At 41.9% G+C, this 20,699-nt stretch overlaps 1 protein-coding gene across 3 annotated transcripts; it reads right to left on the bottom strand.

Moving 5' to 3' along the window:
* Positions 1-12,426: 12,426 nt before the first annotated feature.
* LOC109756992 (transcription factor GTE11) lies at positions 12,427-20,018 on the bottom strand. Of its 3 annotated transcripts, none has more exons than XM_073510046.1 (10): positions 19,516-20,018; positions 17,955-19,203; positions 17,725-17,862; positions 16,996-17,063; positions 16,454-16,517; positions 13,817-13,876; positions 13,604-13,716; positions 13,478-13,520; positions 13,274-13,395; positions 12,427-13,189 (listed from the first exon to the last, which is right to left on the bottom strand). In XM_073510046.1, exons 1-10 carry the CDS (start codon positions 19,543-19,545, stop codon positions 12,938-12,940), a joined length of 2,139 nt encoding a protein of 712 aa, XP_073366147.1. In that variant the 5' UTR covers positions 19,546-20,018; the 3' UTR covers positions 12,427-12,937. The 3 variants fall into 3 exon arrangements, with proteins under 3 accessions (XP_073366147.1, XP_020171410.1, XP_040259479.1); XM_020315821.3 differs by having other exon boundaries at positions 17,955-19,206; positions 19,516-20,013; XM_040403545.2 differs by having other exon boundaries at positions 13,604-13,728; positions 17,955-19,206; positions 19,516-20,013.
* Between the last annotated feature and the right edge of the window lie 681 nt (positions 20,019-20,699).

The following is a 20,699-nucleotide window of genomic DNA, read 5'->3' on the forward strand; positions in this document are numbered from 1 at the left end:
TTCCACCATGCTTGCTAATTATACTTTTAAGGGTGGAATACCTAAGAAACTTGGAGATCCAGGAGTACCCACTATACCATGCTCCATTAAAAGAAACTATGTTAAAACTGCTTTATGTGATCTTGGAGCCGGTGTTAGTGTTATGTCTCTCTCTTTATATTGCAGACTTGACTTGAATAAGTTGACACCTAATGAAATATCTTTGTAAATGGCTGATAAATCAACTGCTATACCTGTCGGTATTTGTGAGGATGTGCCTGTCGTGGTTGCAAACGTTACTATTTTAACGAACTTTGTTATTCTTGATATTCCCGAGGACGATAGTATGTCTATTATTCATGGAAGACCCTTTTTGAATACTGCAGGGGCTGTTATTGATTGCAACAAAGGCAATGTCACTTTTCATGATAATGATAATGAGCATACGGTACACTTTCCGAGGAAACAACCTCAGGTCCACAGTATCAATTCTATTGGAAAAATTCCATCAATTATTTTTGGAGGTTTTGAATTTCCTCTTCCTACTGTTAAGAAGAAATATGATATTCTTATTATTGGGGATGTGCATATCCCCGTTGAGGTAACATAGTATTATTCGAAATTTCTCCGGTTCCATGTTATTCGGAATGAGTTTGTTAACAAGACTTGATCAACCTTGTTAGTGGATTCCTTTTGATGAGCATGGGATGGATGAAACTAGAAGCACAACCTTCTGTACCCTCTCCCTACTTTCTGTTATTTAGTTGAAATAAAGTAAAAATAGTATTTTTTGTCTGTTTTCTGATTTATCCGTGCAATATAAAAATACCCCGAAAATAAAAGTTCTCCAAATGCCCTGAAAATGGAATATGATTATTTCTGGAATATTTGAGAATATCTGGCAATGAGAACATAGCAGGAGGGGCAAGCACCTGGCCACGAGGGTGGAGGGCGCGCCCCCTGCCTCGTGGGCCCATGGTGGCTCCCCTCCACTTATTCCTGCACCCACACACTTCTTTCTTCCTCCCAAAAAAATCACCATCCAGCTCAAGCACGAGTTCTAGCTCATTTTGTTGCGGTTTTTGATCTCCTTGCTCAAAGCACCTCTCACAAAACTGCTTGGGGGGATTGTTCCTTGGTATGTGACTCCTCCATTGGTCCAATTAGTTTTTGTTCTAGTGCTTTATTCATTGCAAATTTGTGTTGCCTAGGTGACCATGTTCTTGAGCTTGCATGTCAAATATATATGGTTCCAAGTAGTTCTAATGCTTGATATAGTCTCTAGGCACTTGTAGGAGTAGTTGCTATCAATTTTGTTGAGCTTGGTTCACTTTTATTTGAAGTTACTAAAAATTTCAGAAATTTTTCAAAGGAAGAAATATGCTTAGGAAAATGTACCAAGGTGGTTCTTCAAGGAAGCAAGGACCCAGGCTTGCAATGCGTGATGCTGACGATGAGCCACCAAGGAACGCTCCAGTGCGGCCTTGTGAATGGCCTTCAGAAAACTTTATGGATCGAGCGGGAATCAAGGAAGAATTTAACGCATATTTGCGTAACGCTGATCTTGTGAGCTTCGAGGCAGAGAAGTGCCGCCAATACCACTATCTCACTAGTTCATTTGTGAGGAGGTTTGAATTTTCATCTTCGCGTAATTCTCCAACTGTCCTATTTGATCTTTATGAAAAATCTTATACGATGGACTTAGAGGATTTTACCACTGCTTGCAAACTTCCACAATGGGGTAGTGCTAGTGAACCTCGCAAATCTGAATTTAGAAATTTTCTTGCTAGTATAACTGTGGGGGAATCTAGAGATATAGCACAAGCTACCATAGGGAGCATCCATTTTCCTGCTATACATTATTTTGCTATCTTCATAGGTAGGTGCATAAATGGTAAAGATGAAGCATGTCACATGTGTGTCCCTGACCTCAGTATTCTTAGGAGTGCTGTGTTGGGAGACAAATCTTATAATTTGGGAGCCATTGTTGCACGTAGGTTGCAAAATAATAGATTTAATGGATATTTCTTCGGTGGAATTTATGCAACCCGCTTAGCTGATTTTCTTGGTGTAACCATACGTGATGATGATATTGAATTGCCTCCTGCTTACCTAGACTTTAATGCTATGGTTCATCACCAGTTTGTTGAGAGGAATGAATCACCTCTCCAGTATCGCTTAATCTTTGACAGACGTCGTGCTGTCCGTATTACTCTCCCTGCTCCTGCCTTCTTTGATTATCAGGCAAAAGGAAGATATGTTATTACCATAGAGGAGGCATATGAGTACGAGAGGAGGGCGGAGGCAGCTCGCCGCCACGCGGCAGCTCAGAAGGCGATAGCCGCTGCATCTCAGTACGACCCCAGCTACAACTATGGATATCCGCCAGGCCATCCGTGGCAATAAACCAACTTAGGCCAAAAGCCTAAGCTTTGGGGAGTACGTATTTCTCACCGACATTACATTTATGTTCACACACTCATTGCTAGATGTCGGTGCTCATACTCTTTCACTGTAGTATCCATGCTAGTTTATTTTATTTTTCTTGCTTTCTTCTTGTGTGTTTAAAAAAAAACCTTAAGAAAACCCAAAAAATTAGTTGTAGCTTTTAGCTAGTTTACTTTTCTTGCTGCAGTAATAATTAAAAAGAAAATCCAAAAAGATTTCCCGTTCTTCTTTTGCTTGTTGGGAGCTTTCCCGTGTAAATAGTTTTATTTCTTTTCTTTTCTTTGGGGTCGATAGGAGAAGACCATGATTAAATTGTTGAAGTGGCTCTTATATGCATTATTGTTGATTTAACCAAGAGCCCATATTTCCTTGTCTTCTCCTGTTTATTGAATGCTCGCATATTCCAGCTTAGTCCAATGCACGTGCACTCTTATTATTTTCACATCGTTCAGTCGTGCAAGTGAAAGGCAATTATGATGATATATGATGGACTGATTGAGATGAGAGAAGCTGGTATGAACTCGGCCTCTTTTGTTTTTGTAAATATGATTAGTTCATCGTTCCTGATTCAGCCTATTATGAATAAACATGTTTGCAATGACAATTAGAGATCATAGTTGCTTGTGCCATGCTTGATTAGCTATGAGTTATAATGGTTTACCTTGCGTGCCAACATGCTATTAAAATGGTTGTGATGTAGTATAGTGGGGTGGTATCCTCCTTTGAATGATTTAGGTGACTTGACTTGGCACATGTTCATACATGTAGTTGAAACAAAATCAACATAGCCTTCACGATATTTACGTTCATGGTGGATTATATCCTACTCATGCTTGTACTCAATGTTTATTAATTTTAATGCATGTTCATGACTGTTGTCGCTCTCTAGTTGGTCGCTTCCCAGTCTTTTGCTAGCCTTCACTTGTACTAAGCGGGAATACTGCTTGTGCATCCAATCCCTTAAACCCCAAAGTTATTCCATTTGAGTCCACTATACCTTCCTATAGCGGTATCTACCTGCCGTTCCAAGTAAATTTGTATGTGCCAAACTTTAAACCTTCAAAATGAAATTCTGTTTTGTATGCTCGAATAGCTCATGTATCAACTAGGGTTGTCCGTATCTTCCATGCTAGGTGGGTTATTCTCAAGAGGAGTGGACTCCGCTCCTCATTCACGAGAAAATGGCTGGTCACCGGGATGCCCAGTCCCATGCTTTATGCAAACTAAATCAAAATAATTGCAAACAAAACTCCCCCTGGGACTGTTGCTAGTTGGAGGCACTCATTGTTTCGAGCAAGCCATGGATTGATGCTTGTTGGTGGAGGGGGGGGGGGTATAAACTTTACCATTCTATTTGGGAACCGCTTATAATGTGTGTAGCATGGAAGATATCGCCATCTCTTGGTTGTTATGTTGACAATGAAAGTATGCCGCTCAAAATATTATTTATCTCCATTTCAAAACCGAGATCTGGCACCTCTACAAATCCCTGCTTCCCTCTCCGAAGGGCCTATCTATTTACTTTTATGTTGAGTCATCACCCTCTTATTAAAAGCACTAGCTGGAGAGCACTGCTGTCATTTGCATCCATTACTATTAATTTATATTGGGTATGACAATGACTGGATCTCTTTTACCATGAATTACAATGTCTAGTCAGTCCTTGATCTTTAAAGGTGCTCTGCATTTATGTTTTGCGGTCTCAGAAAGGGCTAGCGAGATACCATCCTGTTATATCATATCATGATTGTTTTTAGAAAGTGTTGTCATCCGAGATTTATTATTATGGCTCGCTAGTTGATTATGCCATTGATATGAGTAAACATGAGACCTAAGAGTTATTGTAAATGTGGTTAGTTATAATCTTTGCTGAAAACTTGAATGCTGGCTTTACATATTTACAACAAGAAGAGCAAACAGAGTTTGTAAAAGTTTTTCTTTATCACTTTCAGTTTATCAACTGAATTGCTTGAGGACAAGCAAAGGTTTAAGCTTGGGGGAGTTGATACGTCTCCGTCGTATCTACTTTTCCAAACACTTTTGCCCTTGTTTTGGACTCTAACTTGCATGATTTGAATGGAACTAACTCGGACTGACGCTGTTTTCAGCAGACTTTCCATGGTGTTATTTATGTGCAGAAACAAAAGTTCTCGGAATGACTTGAAACTCCACGGAACATCTATTTGGAAAATAAGAAAAATACTTGAAGAAAAATCCACGTCAGGGGGCCCACACCCTGTCCACGAGGGTGGGGGCCGCGCCTGCCCCCCCTGGGCACGTCCCCCTACCTCGTGGGCCCCCTGACGCTCCACCGACCTTAACTCCAACTCCATATATTCACTTTCGGGGAGAAAAAAAATCAGGGAGAAGGATTCATCGCGTTTTACGATACGGAGCCGCCGCCAAGCCCTAAAACCTCTCGGGAGGGCTGATCTGGAGTCCGTTCGGGGCTCCGGAGAGGGGAATCCGTCGCCGTCGTCATCATCAACCATCCTCCATGACCAATTTCATGATGCTCACCACCGTGCGTGAGTAATTCTATCGTAGGCTTGCTGGACGGTGATGGGTTGGATGAGATCTATCATGTAAACGAGTTAGTTTTGTTAGGGTTTGATCCCTAGTATCCACTATGTTCTGAGATTGATGTTGCTATGACTTTGCTATGCTTAATGCTTGTCACTAGGGCCCGAGTGCCATGATTTCAGATCTGAACCTATTATGTTTTCATGAATATATGTGAGTTCTTGATCCTATCTTGCAAGTCTATAGTCACCTACTATATATGTGTTATGATCCGGCAACCCCGAAGTGACAATAATCGGGACCACTCCCGGTGATGACCGTAGTTTGAGGAGTTCATGTATTCACTACGTGTTAATGCTTTGGTCCGGTACTCTATTAAAAGGAGGCCTTAATATCCCTTAGTTTCCATTAGGACCCCGCTGCCACGGGAGGGTAGGACAAAAGATGTCATGCAAGTTCTTTTCCATAAGCACGTATGACTATATTCGAAATACATGCCTACATTACATTGATGAATTGGAGCTAGTTCTGTGTCACCCTATGTTATGATTGTTACATGATGAACCACATCCGGCATAATTCTCCATCACCGATCCAATGCCTACGAGCTTTTCACATATTGTTCTTCGCTTATTTACTTTTCCGTTGCTACTGTTACAATCAATACAAAACACCAAAAATATTACTTTTGCTACTGTTACTTTTGCTACCGTTACCACTACTATCATACTACTTTGCTACTAAATACTTTGCTGCAGATATTAAGTTATCCAGGTGTGGCTGAATTGACAACTCAGTTGCTAATACTTGAGAATATTCTTTGGCTCCCCTTGTGTCGAATCAATAAATTTGGGTTGAATACTCTACCCTCGAAAACTGTTGCGATCCCCTATACTTGTGGGTTATCAAGACTATTTTCTGGCGCCGTTGCCGGGGAGCATAGCTCTATTCTTTGAGTCACTTGGGATTTATATCTGTTGGTCACTATGAAGAACTTGAAAGACGAGAAAACAAAAATTTATCCCTCAACTATGAGGGGAGGTAAGGAACTGCCATCTAGCTCTGCACTTGATTCACCTTCTGTTTTGAGTAAGCTTGCGACACCTAAACCTGCTTCTGCTATTCGTTCTGATATGTCGCATGTTATTGATGATGCCACTTCTGCTATGCATGATACTTATGATGAAACTAGTTCTATGCTTGATACCACTGTGCCACTTGGTGAATTTCTTGATGAACAACTTGCTAGGGTTAGAGAGAATGAAATTATTGATAATATTGATGAAAGTGATGATGAAGACTCTCCCCGTAATAAATATGAATTACCTGTTGTGCTTGAGGGCTATGTTATGGATGAAGCAATTGCTAAAGAAATTTTTGCTTGCAAAGAATTATTGGCTAAATGGAAGCAGCAATCTCTTAATGCTAGAATGAAACCTGGCCCTGCTTTTGCTACTTCACCTATCTTTGTTACTGATAAGGATTATGAATTCTCTGTTGATCCTGATATAATTATTTTGGTTGAATCTGATCCTTTCCATGGCTATGAATCTGAAACTGTTGTGGCACATCTTACTAAATTAAATGATATAGCCACCCTGTTCACTAATGATGAGAAATCTCGCTATCTTTATATCCTTAAAATATTTCCGTTCTCATTAAAGGGTGATGCTAAGATATGGTTTAATTCTCTTGATCCTGGTTGTGTGCGTAGTCCCCAGGATATGATTTGCTACTTCTCTGCTAAATATTTCCCTGCTCATAAGAAACAAGCTGCTTTAAGGGATATATACAATTTTGTGAAATTGAAGAAGAGAGTCTCCCACAAGCTTGGGGGAGGCTTCTCCAATTACTTAATGCTTTGCCTGATCATCCTCTTAAGAAAAATGAAATACTTGATATCTTTTATAATGGACTAACCGATGCTTCCAGAGATTACCTGGATAGTTGTGCTGGTTCTGTTTTCAGGGAAAGAACACCGGATGAAGCTGAAATTCTATTGAATAATATGTTGACAAATGAAAATAATTGGACACTTCCTGAGCCAACTCCTGAGCCTATTCCTAAACCATCTCCGAAGAAGAGGGGTGTTCTATTTCTCAGTCCTGAAGATATGCAAGAGGCAAAGAAATCTATGAAAGAAAACGGTATTAAAGCTGAAGATGTTAAGAATTTACCTCCTATTGAAGAAATACATGGTCTTAATTTACCGCCTGTTGAAGAAATATGTGATCTTAATCCTCCACCTATCGAAGAAACTCGTGATCTTGATAACCCGACACAGGTAGTAAAGGTAAATTATCTCTATAGATATGATAAAGCTGAACTCCCTCCTACTAAAATTGCTAGCCAATGCTTGGATGAGTTTGATAACTTTATGGTTAAGCAAGAAGACTTCAATGCTTATTTTGGTAGACAATTAAAACAAAATGCTTATATGATTGAACACTTGGGTGATTATATGTCTAGAGTTAAAGGTGAACTTAAACTCATTACTAAACATGCTTCTATGGTTACCACTCAAGTAGAACAAGTGCTTAAGGCTCAGACTGATTTTCTCAATGAATTGAATAGTAAGAATAATGATTTTGCTGTTAGAGTGGCTACTAGAACTGGTAAAATGACTCAGGAACCTTTGTATCCTGAAGGCCACCCTAAGAGAATTGAGCAAGATTCTCAGAGAAATAATATTGATGCACCTAATCCTCCTAAAAGGTAACATGCAATTCTGTGTGAATATTAATATAAGAAACATTTCATTACGTGACATCTCCTTATCCAACTCCAAATTTCCCAAAAACAAACTCTCGATTGTTTCTTTTCAGGGAATTCCTACTCAGTCTTTTTCTCTCTAGAAATCTCCTAGTTAGTTTTGTTTTCTGAAGTGATCATTTCATTTTAGGAACTCCTCGTCAGTTTTTTCGTTTCCTTTTGAGAACTCCTAATCCAGCTAAAAAAAGGAACCCCTAATCAGTTTTTTCCTTTAGAAAACTCCTAATCAGTTTTTTTTCTTCTAAAGTGATCGTTTCGTTTCAGGGAACTCCTAAAAAATCGGAGGTGTTGCTAAAAAAACAAAAAGAAATCGGAGGAAGAATCAATCACCCCTCTAATAGGGGGTATAGATTAGATTAAATTAGATTAGATAAAGATTCCTATGTAGGCAAGAGTCAAATGAGAGTCTTGATGGTTTATGCCAAGCACTTGCAATGAGAAGCCCTGGGTTCGAATCCCAGCAACCATCCATCACCAATATCTAATGGCTCATAATCCTCCCCCTATAAAAGGAAGAGAGGGGGCAGATCCAAACAATCACAACCATCCATCATCAATATCTAATGGCTCATAATCCTCCCGTGTTTAACGCTGCAACCCACGCATTAAGCCAGGGATGAATCTGGACACTGGCGAGCTCCTCGCAGTAAAGCAAGTGCTAGGCTTTTGCGATTTGGTGATCTGGTTTGCACTTTCTACAGATTTGAAGTCATTCATTACACTAACTCTCTCTCCTTTGTTTGATTTTTTTTCAGCTTTGATTGGAAGCACCAACGCGACCCGGGAGAAAGCTCAAGTGAGTACCACTTCCCCAACCGATCTGGTTACAAATTTAGTTGTTCAGATTTTTCTTCATATGAGGTGATTTGTGGCTTCCGTTTCTACAATTAGGCGCATATAAGATAACTCAAGGAAGAAGTATAGCTCCTCAAGAACCTTTTGCACCCCAATATTGCAGTGAGTAGATGAAATACTACTGATTACATATCAGATTTTTTTATTTAACTTCTAGCCCGTAGTTGCTTGATCTATTTTCTATGGTTTGAGATTAGGTGCACCGTATATCTTGTTGGAGTTTGTTCCCGACCCATGGCACGCTGCCAGCCGGCTCTCACCACTCCGACCTCCGTGCCGCGTTGGCAACTCCTCTACTAATTTTGTAGATGAATAGCCTACCATTTCAATCTGTGAAATATTGCTGAATTTTGTAAACTGTCAGATCATGGTACTTACAACCAATGAAATCTTGCTGAACATTTCAACCTACGGGATCGGGTAGTCAATTTTGCAACATTGATATGATGGCTATGTAAAAAAGTCAGCACTTACATCTACTTCCTTGGGTTGATGCTTCATGCTCAGCAAGTTTCCTTTCCCTTGAGTAGACTTGGCTCGATCAGTTTGATCTTGTGCTGACAGACCCGTACACCACATCTTGTAGAAGGCTTATATGGATTATGCTCGACCTCTATGACTTCACTCGAGTTAATTCCCTACGATGCAGTTGACACAATTATCCTCGATACCAACAACGATCACCCTTGGAGATGGGTTTCTTAATATTCTTTATTTTCATTTTTCTTAAGCTCATGGTACAATTGCAGTGGTTGGTTGGGCTAAGTGAGGATTTGTTGGCTATAAGTTAACTGCAAATCATTTTTTTGTCAAATGGCACATGATTCTGCTTAAATCATGGCGATATATTTTCTTGTTGGGAGAGAAGGAGGACAAAAAGGCATTGTGGATACATATAAGAAGACCCAACGGAAGAAGCAAAGGGAGGAATGCCAACAACAAGATGCTGCAGCTAAAGGTCAAGACTACAGAGTTGAAGAGATGCAACAAGTGCAAAGCTTGTGACCTTTTTCAAACAATAGTGCAATCCTAATGTTATCGACTTAATTTTTCTCTTAAATCAAGAGCTGATGATTGTCTTCTTCACTCCGCAAAGTAAGAAGCTGAAACCTCTTCAATGATGTTTCACTTCAGTCGAGTAACAATGTTGTGATTTACTATGAGCCTATGATGGTGTTTCAGCTTCAGGTCTCATTCCTTTAATGCCTATAAATTCAGGTCTCATTCCTTTAATGCCTACAAATGGTGTTTCACTTCAGTCAAGTAACAATGTTGTGATTTACTATGAGCCTATGATGCAGCCATCCAGGAGAATTACCTCTCTCCATGTAGATCTATTTGCATTGCAGTTAACTTCAAACTAACCTTATATATATATAGGGAAAATCCATCCTACCACCCGATGGTAGTTACCCCACATATCTCATATACTACCATGTGGTACTATATATATTATTTTATTATTTTAAATATGTTCATATACTATATCTAAGATATTTCAAAGCAAGTTAAATAAAAAAATTGCATATGAGCCCATAGTTTTTGTTATATTTGTGGTAGTTACCACCACTTGCGTTTTGTATGTTGTATGTAGTATCTATCGAAACTGAGAGTATGTACGTGTAGTATGTAGTATATAACAATGATTAGGTAGTATATATACTAATTTTTAGGTAGTATGTACCATGTTTTGAGTATGTTCTTTTTTACGTACAAATATGTACGTATTTCACAAATATAACAAAAACTATGGGCTCATATGCAATTTTCTCATGTAACTTGCTTTGAAATATCTTAGATATAATACATGAACATATTTAAAATAATAAAATAGTAAATATAGTATCACATGTTAGTATATGAGATATGTGGGGTAACTACCACCGGGTGGTAGGATGGATTTTCCATATGTTCTGAGGGGGAGACGAGGTGTAGCACAGTCTGGTCAGCGCATCTGTTTTGGGTACAGAGGGCCATAGGTGGTCAAATAAGTAGTCTTATGTTTCTTCATGATGCTGAATCACGATGTACATGATGTAATTTTTCCTTTGCATGGTGTCTCCTTGATGTGCATCTTGAATTAATTAGATTTGATATGCAACCTTGTATACACTCTTCTTTTATTGGTTCCTTAACTTTTGCATAAAGTTTAATCAAGAAATACATTAAGTTTTATTGTTAGATGTGCTCCTATACAATTGCTATTCCTTTAATGCTTCTATACAATTACTATCTTGAATAAGGATGTGACAGTTGTATTAATGTATGTATCCTGCTAATTTTGCAAGACGGTTTTTGATATGTAACTTCAAAATTCAAATGACTTCCTTTCATCTCATCTTCAAAATTGCCACATTTAATAGAATTCTGATTGAATTGTATTTTTGAAAGAACTTACAACCTGAAGAAGTAGAGAAACTTGTTGTGTACAGTAGGGGTAATAAATAGAGTGCAGCGATTCGGTGCCCAGGCTCATCTGCACCTCACATCACATAGGGTGACTTGGTTTTCTGTGTACCTCGCATCACATAGGGTGATAGGGTCAAGCTTTCCACTTTTCCAGTGTGAGCTTAGATGTTTGTTTGGTACTCCCTTTCTGTAAGTTTTTATATAGGTCGATGAAATTAGGTTAAAGAGGTAGGCGAGGGGAGCAGGGAGGGGATGGTGACCTTGTGGCTAGGATCTCTGTCTCTCACGTACACACGCACGCACAAACACACCCACACACACAATCATGAGGCGCGACATCCAACCAACAGACCCACGCGCGCCGACCAAACCAAGGAGACCCAACGCTGCTTCCGCAAAGTTTTCTGCATCTAATTGTAATATTAGTTAGACGTCCGTTGCATGTGCACGCTTACTAAAAAAGAACCTACCACCAACAACCTGAATTAAACTCTTGTAAAACATAAGAAAAGAAAAAGGGAAAAGCTGGTTCGAACGAGCAGGCCTAGCAGACAACGACACTTGCAGGTATTTCCCTGGGCATAATTTCGATGCTCCATCAGGATACAAAGACGCATCAGCATGCACTAAGTATGTCATCTTTGCCAAGGCAGGCACGCATGAAGTCTTGTCTTTTATTTTTGTGGGACAATGTCTCATCTTGTTGATGCACGTGAATTTCACGTCCATGCTTACTAGCTATTAGTAAAGATAAAAGATCTCATTAGGTTTAGAAAAAAAAAATCAAATGTAGGACTTTGGAAGTTGATAGGATGGCACTTATAAATTTAAAGAATTGTTTTACCTCGTTCCTACGCATAAAATAAGCTTTAAATGGACGTATAATTTCCTTCGAAAACACCGAAAATGTACAGTATTCCTATAAAATTTTAATACGCATTTCCTGCAAATCGAATGCATCTATGGAAGAAAAAAAACTCCCTGAGATCTTTGTTCCTATGGATTGGTTTCTATCCTACGAAGGAATGGGCAGGAATAGGCGTTCATTCCCACCAGCCAAATGGCTCCAAAGAAAGGACTTTAGAAACTATAATATCGCCATTCTGGTTTACTGGTCCTTTTCGTATTTTGTGTCAAATTTTGACTTTAATTTTAACTAATACTCCAAATGTTAAAATGTTACCAAATGACTCCAAAGAAAGGCCTTAGCGATGCATTTACTTTAGAAACTATACTACCGCCATTCTGGCCATTCTGGTTTATTGGTCCTTTTCATATTTTGTGTTAAATTTTGACTTTACTTTTAACTAATTGTTTATTTTTAGCGGTTCCAATCAAGGACAATGCCCTTCATGAATTCAGGTTTTCTGTGTACTGTTGGTACGTTTTTTCCTTGTTAAAAGAATAGCAATAGCCGTTCTTCGCAGACGCCCAGCAAACAACTAGCAACTTCCTCGGCTACATCAAAATTTGAATTTACAGCAGGAAGAAGCAACCAAACATCCAAAACTAAGAAGAGAAGCTATGCTTAGCCACTAAGGGAAAACGCACTTGGATCACAGCGCACATGGAGGTGAGCAGCGTGAGAGAACCATTTGGTCCTCGTGTAATTTCCAAGGCTCTACATGAGATCTACGTATCACATGAATACACCCGACAACAGCCCGCACCAACTACCTTGATCTGGGAGAAATAGTTCATTTGAGAGATGAACTCCATTTTCATTTGCAGCTGTACACGGTGGCCTCGATCTCTATCCTCCCTTCAATTCCCTTTCAAGGGCGGGCGCATCCTGCAAGCAACACCTCTCAAATTTGAGGGTATTCTGTGCACCGTTCGAGAAAAAAATGTCCGACATGTGCACAGCTACCCAGCAATTTCCCTATGTGCATCGGCTGAAACAGGCGATTGTTCTGTCTTTGACCACAAGGCTCCAACATGCCAACACACATTAGTTGATTTCTCCGTCCTCTGCACCTTTGCTGCATGGCTCTTCTTCCTCTTCTTCCTCGTCCACTTTCATAAACAGTCCAAGTTTTTCCAACATGCTGCCCGAACCAGGAAGAAAACTGGGCAGGCCATCCTGGGAATGCTCGGGACTCGTCTCATCAACAGAACTCACAATATGTTCGGTGGTGACTGTACCAAGCATTTCTAGGTCCTTGGGATGGACGATGTCATTAATTTCTACAGTTCTCTCCATCTGCATCAATCAGGTTTGAACAAACTCTTAGCTATAATAAGACAGAAGATTAGTTTCATAGCAGCAGCAAATAATATCACTTGCCTCCTGCAAGGCCTGACGAGCCTTTTCCCTCTCAAGCTCCAGCTTACGCTTAGATTCAGCTTCAGCTTCAGCTCTGCGGGCTTCCAAAGCTGCATTGCCTTCAGCCAAAAGCCGTTCTTTCTCTGTGTCCGTAAGCAAGACAATTCTTAGAAAAGCAGGAGATTACTCCTTGGCAGCAAACAAACATGTGTGTATGCTTTTTACCTTCCTTCTGCAGTTTCTCCAGCTCCTCCTGTTTATCTCCACCCTGAGCTCATTAGGTAATTACATGTCAGGAAGAGGTGCAGCCAATAATGAAGGAAATAAAGCTAGACATAAAAGCCTCCAGACCTGGCTGAGAATCCCACGAGCTTTCACAATTACATCAGCATAACGGCCCCTCAAAACAGCTGCTCGTAAGAGCTTGTCCGGGGAGAGTTGCCTGTCGGGTTTTGCATTCTCCCCTATATTTTTCACTGGGAAAGGATCAGATGATCCGACCAGATTAATGCACCAAGACGGTTTGGTGGTCTCATAGGAGCCTGCTTACATAATCATGCTTACCTTCAGGTGCAGCCTTGGATTCATTGTCCTGCTCACGGAGTTCCACATCAGCAGCAGTCTCTGTGATTTAATCAATGGTAAATGTTAAGTATGACAAATCTTAAATATTAGGGGAGTCTGCCGTCGTAATGGTTTGACCTCCCACGTCCTCACCCTCACCAATCTTTTACCGTAAAAGAGAAAACCAAAATAAACATCTGCTGCCCACGTCTCCCCACAAAAATAATCCCATGAAAAAGACCCACATTATAAAAACAACCACACATCAGCACATCCTCCACCTACACCCCCGACCTGGTAGTGCTTGTGTCCAAACCACTATCGCTCACGAATCAGAACCACCCCGCTCGGCGCGGTGCCCCACGCTCCAGGCGGCGTAGCACTATGCAACTACACTTCAATATGCCATGCCATCACTCCGCCGTGCCTTCATCATCGCCTCGATATGCCATGAACATGTTTCAGGATTTCTCTAATAAAGGGGAACTAGATATTTATAGGCTTAACTTTGCAATTTTAACCCTCATCCCTAAGGAGGCTGATGCTACTGCTATGGGGAAATTTTTAGACAAAAAATATGCCTGCTTAATTGTAGTTTTAAGATCTTCGCCAAGGTCTTGACTAATAGGATTAGCTTGATTTGCAGACACTAATTGCTACTTCCAGAGGGAGTAGTAATCAATCCGCTTTCATTAAGGGTAGATATATTCTAGAGAGTGTGGTCACTGCCCATGAGGTGCTACACTCAGTCCACTCATCCAAAAAGTCAGGGTTTAGTGCTTAAGCTAAACTATGAGAAAGCTTTTGATTTTGTCAATCTAGATTTTTTAGAAGAGCTGCTACAATGTAAGGCTTTTGGTGGTGGGTGTATCACCCATGGGGGGTCTCTGGGAGTCAAAATTAATGGTCATGAATGACTTCTTCCTGACTGGCGAAGGCCTTAGACAAGGAGATCCCCTATCCCCACTCATTTTTAATCTAGTTGTAGATGTTCTTACTAATATGTTGGCCAAAGCAGCTAGGGATGTAAATGGCGCCCACAAGTCCCGTTTAGTTAGCTCGATAGTTCATTTTCCTCAGAATTTTTTTATTGAACTGTTAGACCAATAAGTGGGCTTAAACGGGACCAGGTTTACATCCCTAAAAGCAGCATCTCATGACCTGGAAAAAGGTTTATGTCCTGTTGAATTTGTGATTCATGGATGAGAATTAACAAAATGGTTGCTTCCTATTTATACATCTACTCGCTTGTTTGTATATCTTTCACATAATACAATGTGTGTATATGGATTACGGTATCATCCTTTCCTGGACCACGAGGAGATGAAAAAAAAGCAGGAGAATGTTACTTGATCCAGGGCGGAACAAAGCCAACAAGAGGAGCACAAACAATGCTAGTTGTCACCATTAGGTTCAATATGCAGCATAAACCCTATTGTGGTTGTATGTCACATATTCACTATTCTCATTACTAATAGCGTGTCAAATATGACAAATTGTTTTCACGATGATACGAGCACCCGCTAGTCACCAAAGTTGTAGAAGACATGATGCAAGTGGCGGTTTGTGAGGAGAAAGAAAGCGTGTGGGGAGAAAAAAGCCCAGGCACGCAACAGCCACCAAAGAGGCAAAGAGGTGATGGGGAATGAGTAAAATACAATGTTTACTAGATAATTAGAAACCAGGTAATTGTCTTTGTTCGAAGTGCTTATAACTTGGTTGTTCAATATAATGTGATGAGTGCTGTTGTTTAACTTGTTCCTTTACTCATCGTTTTCAACACGAAAGCAAGACATTTAATGCGCATCCATCCATCAAAGAGGTGATCGGAGCTCCCTCTAGAGTTGAAGAATGCAAGCATATAACTGGAGGCAGAATGATTGAGGGACACAACAGCAACACTACATCGATGGAGTTGAAAGAGATGATGATGAGAAAAATATCCAACATATACTAACGAGGGAGGGTTGAAAGAGATATATATCCTACGGAGGTGGGAGCAAGGTGCAAGTTGCCTTGGGGGCGGTTGGAAAAAAAACATGCTGGGATTTGTCACATAGTGAGAAACTGCATTCACTTGTCGCAGAAATGGGTAGAAATGGATGTATCTAAAACTAAAAATACGTTCTAGATACATCTATTTCTGCGACAAGTAATTCCAAGCGGAGGGAGTATGTTCATAGCAAATAATGTATCTGTATATTTCATCATTAGTCTGTGGCAACCCACAGACATCTAACTAGTAAGGGCATGTACAACAGGGTAACATAGAAATTTTGGTCACGTCGATGAAAGAGAAGGATGAGAGAGAAACTGTCCGTCTGTATAATTATTAATTACAGATCGGCTAAACGCATAAAAATAGCTCCTTAATGACAGCGTTCCTCCCGTTGTACGATGGGTGTCTGCAATCAGCCGTTTTTCCTTCGAGGATTCGTTCAAGTTTCCCATAAATTTAGTGCCTATACAGACAACTAACTAGACAATGCATTGTAGAGGATGTCTGTACTGCAGACTAAATCTGACATGGACAGAGGTTATAGACTGGAGCCGTCTAGACTGTTGCACATGCCCTAAAGGTAGATTAAGAAAAGCTCGTCACAACAAGCAGCTAAAGAGCATGGGGATAAAACTTACGGTTAGCATCAACAGGGCTTATAACATCATCACTCTTGACTTGCTCTGCAGGTTGTTCTGGTCCCTGCAATTAGAATAAACCAATTATTGCAGCGGAAAAGGTTGGCCAGTCATTGGAAATGAAATGACAAACTCTTGCCATGACATTGGTAGATCTGAATATCGTAATCTTGACCCAGACTAGTGTAAAGGTAGAGCAACCAGATCACCGTTCTGTTATCTGGTTTGGTCTGACTAAGGCAAGTCAACCAATGAAGTAAGTTACAAAGCTAACTGCAGATACTAATATGGCATGGTACTATCAGAGAAAAATTGGACAAGGAGGGTCAAGTTGCGAACATAAGGGCTGGTAAGACTACAGAGGCGGTAAAGAAAATGACAAGGGAATAATGGATTGATGTAGAGAGCCAAGGAGAGAAAGAATTGGTGGGAATTAATCCTGCTAACACACTCCGTTGGTCCATATCTTCACTAACAATATAGTCCTTATTGCATTAACTGGCTTAATTGAAGGATCACCCAGTGAAAAATTGCCAAAGTACCTTCGCAAGCTTTGCTGGGCTAACAACTTTTTCTGGTTCGCTTTCAATGTCACTGCCTGAGTCAGAATCTGCATTACCAACATAGCAAATACGATCTGAGGACACCTTTACATGATAGATATATCGAATACAGTAGGGTCTTGTAGACAACTGGGCTGACTGTTTAAAAAATAATAACTGGTACAAAGTATCTATAGTTCCCAATAATAATTTCAATAAAGCATCTATGGTGCCCCTGCAGCTATTAATGACCCCTTGCACCACATCAGTTCACTAAGAATCAGTGCGAGCTAATTGCAGGATGGCATTCTGCCATCCTGTGTGACACTGACATCATGAAGCCCTAACTATATAGTTAAGTTTCTATGGATACTGCTAATAATAGTTTCAAAAGATAAATGACAAGCACAAATTTGAAGCACATGCCAATCTCATAAAATATTCTGAATTTCAGATGGTACCACCTATAGTGAAAAATATTTGCTTCTCAACTTATGCTTCACAACCTCACGTGAACTCATAAATTCAAAGTTTAGTAAAGTTTAGCCAAAGATATATTAAGAAATATGAACTAGCGTAAGCACAAACCTCTATAAAAAGAACATGAGAAGGGAAATATAAAGGAGGTCAAAGACTCGAAGTAATTGTCGCGGACAAACATGTTTTACAAGGATGTATCCTATGGTAAACACAAATATATAGATAACTAAATAACTCATATGTACACACCGCTGGATGAAGATCCTGAGTCACTGCTGGAACTACTTGGGCTGCCACATTTGTCAGTTCTGATCTGTGGATCCTTCTCTATCAATATAGGGGATGCATTGCCGCAAATGTCGACATCCTCCTCAACAGGCTCAGCACCTGAGTGCACAAAAAAGTCGATCTCTAACAACTGCATTGACGGCATTAAAGTTAAATCTATTGAGAACCTGAAAGGGTACACGACAATATACCTTTGCAGGGATTTGTGGACGAGTGACTGAGGCAAGAAACATTCACAGCCTCATTCTCAGAGGGCTGAGATTTTGTCTGCTGATGATCTTTTTCTTGCAAATACGTGTCCACATGCTTCTTCAGTTCAAATAGTACGTCATCACTGAGTGCATGGATATCAATCTCTATCTCTCCATCCCCATGCTGCTCTGTATTGTTCTCCATACACTGCTGTAACAAATCAATGATGTGACCAGGTAATTCTTCTGGACCCTCGGCCAAAGAAGTTAAGCAGTCTCCCAAGGTTTCTCTCTCCTCTTTTGTCATCTTTGGCTTCACAATCTCAGTTGGCCTGACACGGTCTATTGACAAGTTACTGCGTTCCACGGGAGGGGTCTTTCTCCTCTTTGAGTCGGCCTTATCAACCTCAACATGTGGCTTAGTGGCGGCAGTAGCTAACTTCTTCTCAACTGTTCTCCATCTGGACTCAAACATTTTATTCAGTTGAATGGCCAGATCATGCACTACATGCCCTCGAGGATTATAAGTTATCGCATTGTTAAAAGTCAGCCTGACATCAGCTGCAAAATCAGATGGACTTGCGTAGGAACCAGAATCTAGCTTCTTCTTGATGGTCCCAAGGTCCATCGGGTGCTTGATAATGTCATTATAATCTGGAAGGTTCAGCTTTTCCACGTCTACTGGATCATTAAAAATATGACTACATTTCTGAGTCATCAGCTTCTTCAGAATAGCTTCGCACTGCTTGAGAATTGTAGCTTCAGGCAACACTGTAGACGTTTCAGGCCGGGGTTTTGTCGGCAAGAAGCGTCCCTTGGCACCACGGACAACATGGCTCCCCCGTTGCACTTTTTTAGCTCGAGGGGCAGCTGACGATGAGAACGCGGGTGCTTTGCTGACAGGCATGACGGACAAAAACTCTGGCTTCTTGAGGAGTTCTCGAACCGAATCAAGCTCTGCCCGGAATCTCTTCCGAAGGTAGCGCCGCTCAGACGACGACATCTTAGACGGGACAAAGATCTCTCGCTTCACATCAAAGCCATCAGTATTAAGGCTGATGCACTTGCGTTTTGGCGCCGAGAAACCTTCCAAGCCAGCACAAACAGGGCTGCCTGACTCGCCCACAGTCTCTGCATACCCCGCGCCCCGGTAAGCTATTTCATCGTAGCTCCGTTTAGTCTGCATCTGCGGCCCGCACTCCATGCGGACCGTTGGTGTCATGTTACCAGGCGCCAGCGAGGCGCAGACCTGCTGAATAATGACAAACAGCTTCAGCCACACACACAGGCACCAAATTGAAACCTCACGCGGATTGAAATGAGAGCACACAAACCGAAATTTACAGGTACTCAAATGTTGTGCAGCAAAACCCTAACATTACACCTGGCCCTAGGACCAATCCGTACCAAGCGAGCCTATGTCATCATGGCTTGAAAGCGGGATATGACAGCATCATTTGTTAATTTTTCACTAGTGAAATCAATCAGATCTAAATCCAAACAGAAGCTACAAATGTAAATGTCAACGACCGGATTTCAGATTGGAAGGGGATTAATTCACCTTAGGCTTGGAGATTGAGGTCGTTGGCATCTGGAACGAGCCCGAGACGCGCCCCGTGATCCCCTGCGCGGCGTCGAATACCTCGGCGTCTGCGGCTTGAGGACAGATCCGCGGTTGTGGCTCGACGGTGAGCCGGCGAGCGCCTCCGCCCTCCGCCTACTGTGGGCAGGACGGCCGCCGGGGAGCCGGGCGGGCGGGCCGCGGGAGCCTCCTGGGAGCGGGAGCGCGAGCGGCCGCGGCGTGGATTCTCCGGGGTCCGGCCGTGGCGTCGGGCGAGACGGGAGGACGGGAGGTGCAGGGTGCGGTGCGGTGCGCGTCCGTGCCTGCTTATCCTTTTCCTCGACGAAGCGACCGAGCCCGAACCCCTTTGCCTCGCCAAAGCGACCGAGCCCGAACCCAAAGCAGAGTCCGATCCTGCGTACGAGTCTGGTCCAGTCGAGACCCGAAGTGGAGCGGAGCGGGGCGAAACGGTACGATTCGATGCGACTTGACGCGCGGGGGCCTGGTGCTCCCTCTAGGTTGGTATTTATAGGAGAGGGGAGATACGAGGGGCGGTGGGTGCCGGATCGTGGCCGTCGGTTGGCGGGGATCGGACGGGCAGAGGGAGAGACGTAGGCGCGGGGCCCGCCGGGACCGACGTGACGTGGAGCGGGGCGCGCTTTGACTTTCTTCCAGAAGGTTTCTGGTTTGGAGAAGGATCGCGCGCTGTCCGACGATGTATGGTGGGGCAACAAGGTTTCTGGGACCACATGTCATTGTGGTTGAGTAAGTTTGGTGCGGTACCGTACTGTTTTGGGAGCGGCCTGGGCGGGTGACGGCCGGAGAGCGGTGTGACCTGGACGTGAAGGCTGGTGACACGTGGAAGCAGGTGGGTCCTGGTAAAATGGAGCGAGGGGACCACGTACGGGATAGGGAAAATCCTACTTAGGGGTGGGTCATCACAACGCCCACAATCGTTAATTCGGACGTAATTTCTCTTCCAACACACGGTACCCTGTTTTCCTGCGGACCAATTCAATTGTCCGTTTTCTTGTATATCGGACGCAAATCGGGAAGGACGCCAGACCGTCGCCACGTACCGTCTGACACTTTGGTCCCGTCCGAAACCCTCTTAGTCGAAAAAAATCCTTTCCACGCGAAGCGGTTACTATGCAATTCCTGATGGTGTCCTGGCTAAGGGGACT

The sequence above is a fragment of the Aegilops tauschii genome, chromosome 3 (genome assembly GCF_002575655.3).
Source record: "Aegilops tauschii subsp. strangulata cultivar AL8/78 chromosome 3, Aet v6.0, whole genome shotgun sequence".
Taxonomy (NCBI): domain Eukaryota; kingdom Viridiplantae; phylum Streptophyta; class Magnoliopsida; order Poales; family Poaceae; genus Aegilops; species Aegilops tauschii.

Excerpts from the sequence above, each read along its gene's own strand:
- LOC109756992 (XM_040403545.2), bottom strand. The coding sequence starts at position 19,545 with ATGCCAACGACCTCAATCTCCAAGCCTAAG. Across the intron at positions 17,863-17,954 it reads GTCCACAAATCCCTGCAAAG|GTGCTGAGCCTGTTGAGGAG; the intron begins GTATATTGTCGT and ends TTGTGCACTCAG. Across the intron at positions 13,877-16,453 it reads AAGCCCTGTTGATGCTAACC|AGACTGCTGCTGATGTGGAA; the intron begins GTAAGTTTTATC and ends ATTAAATCACAG.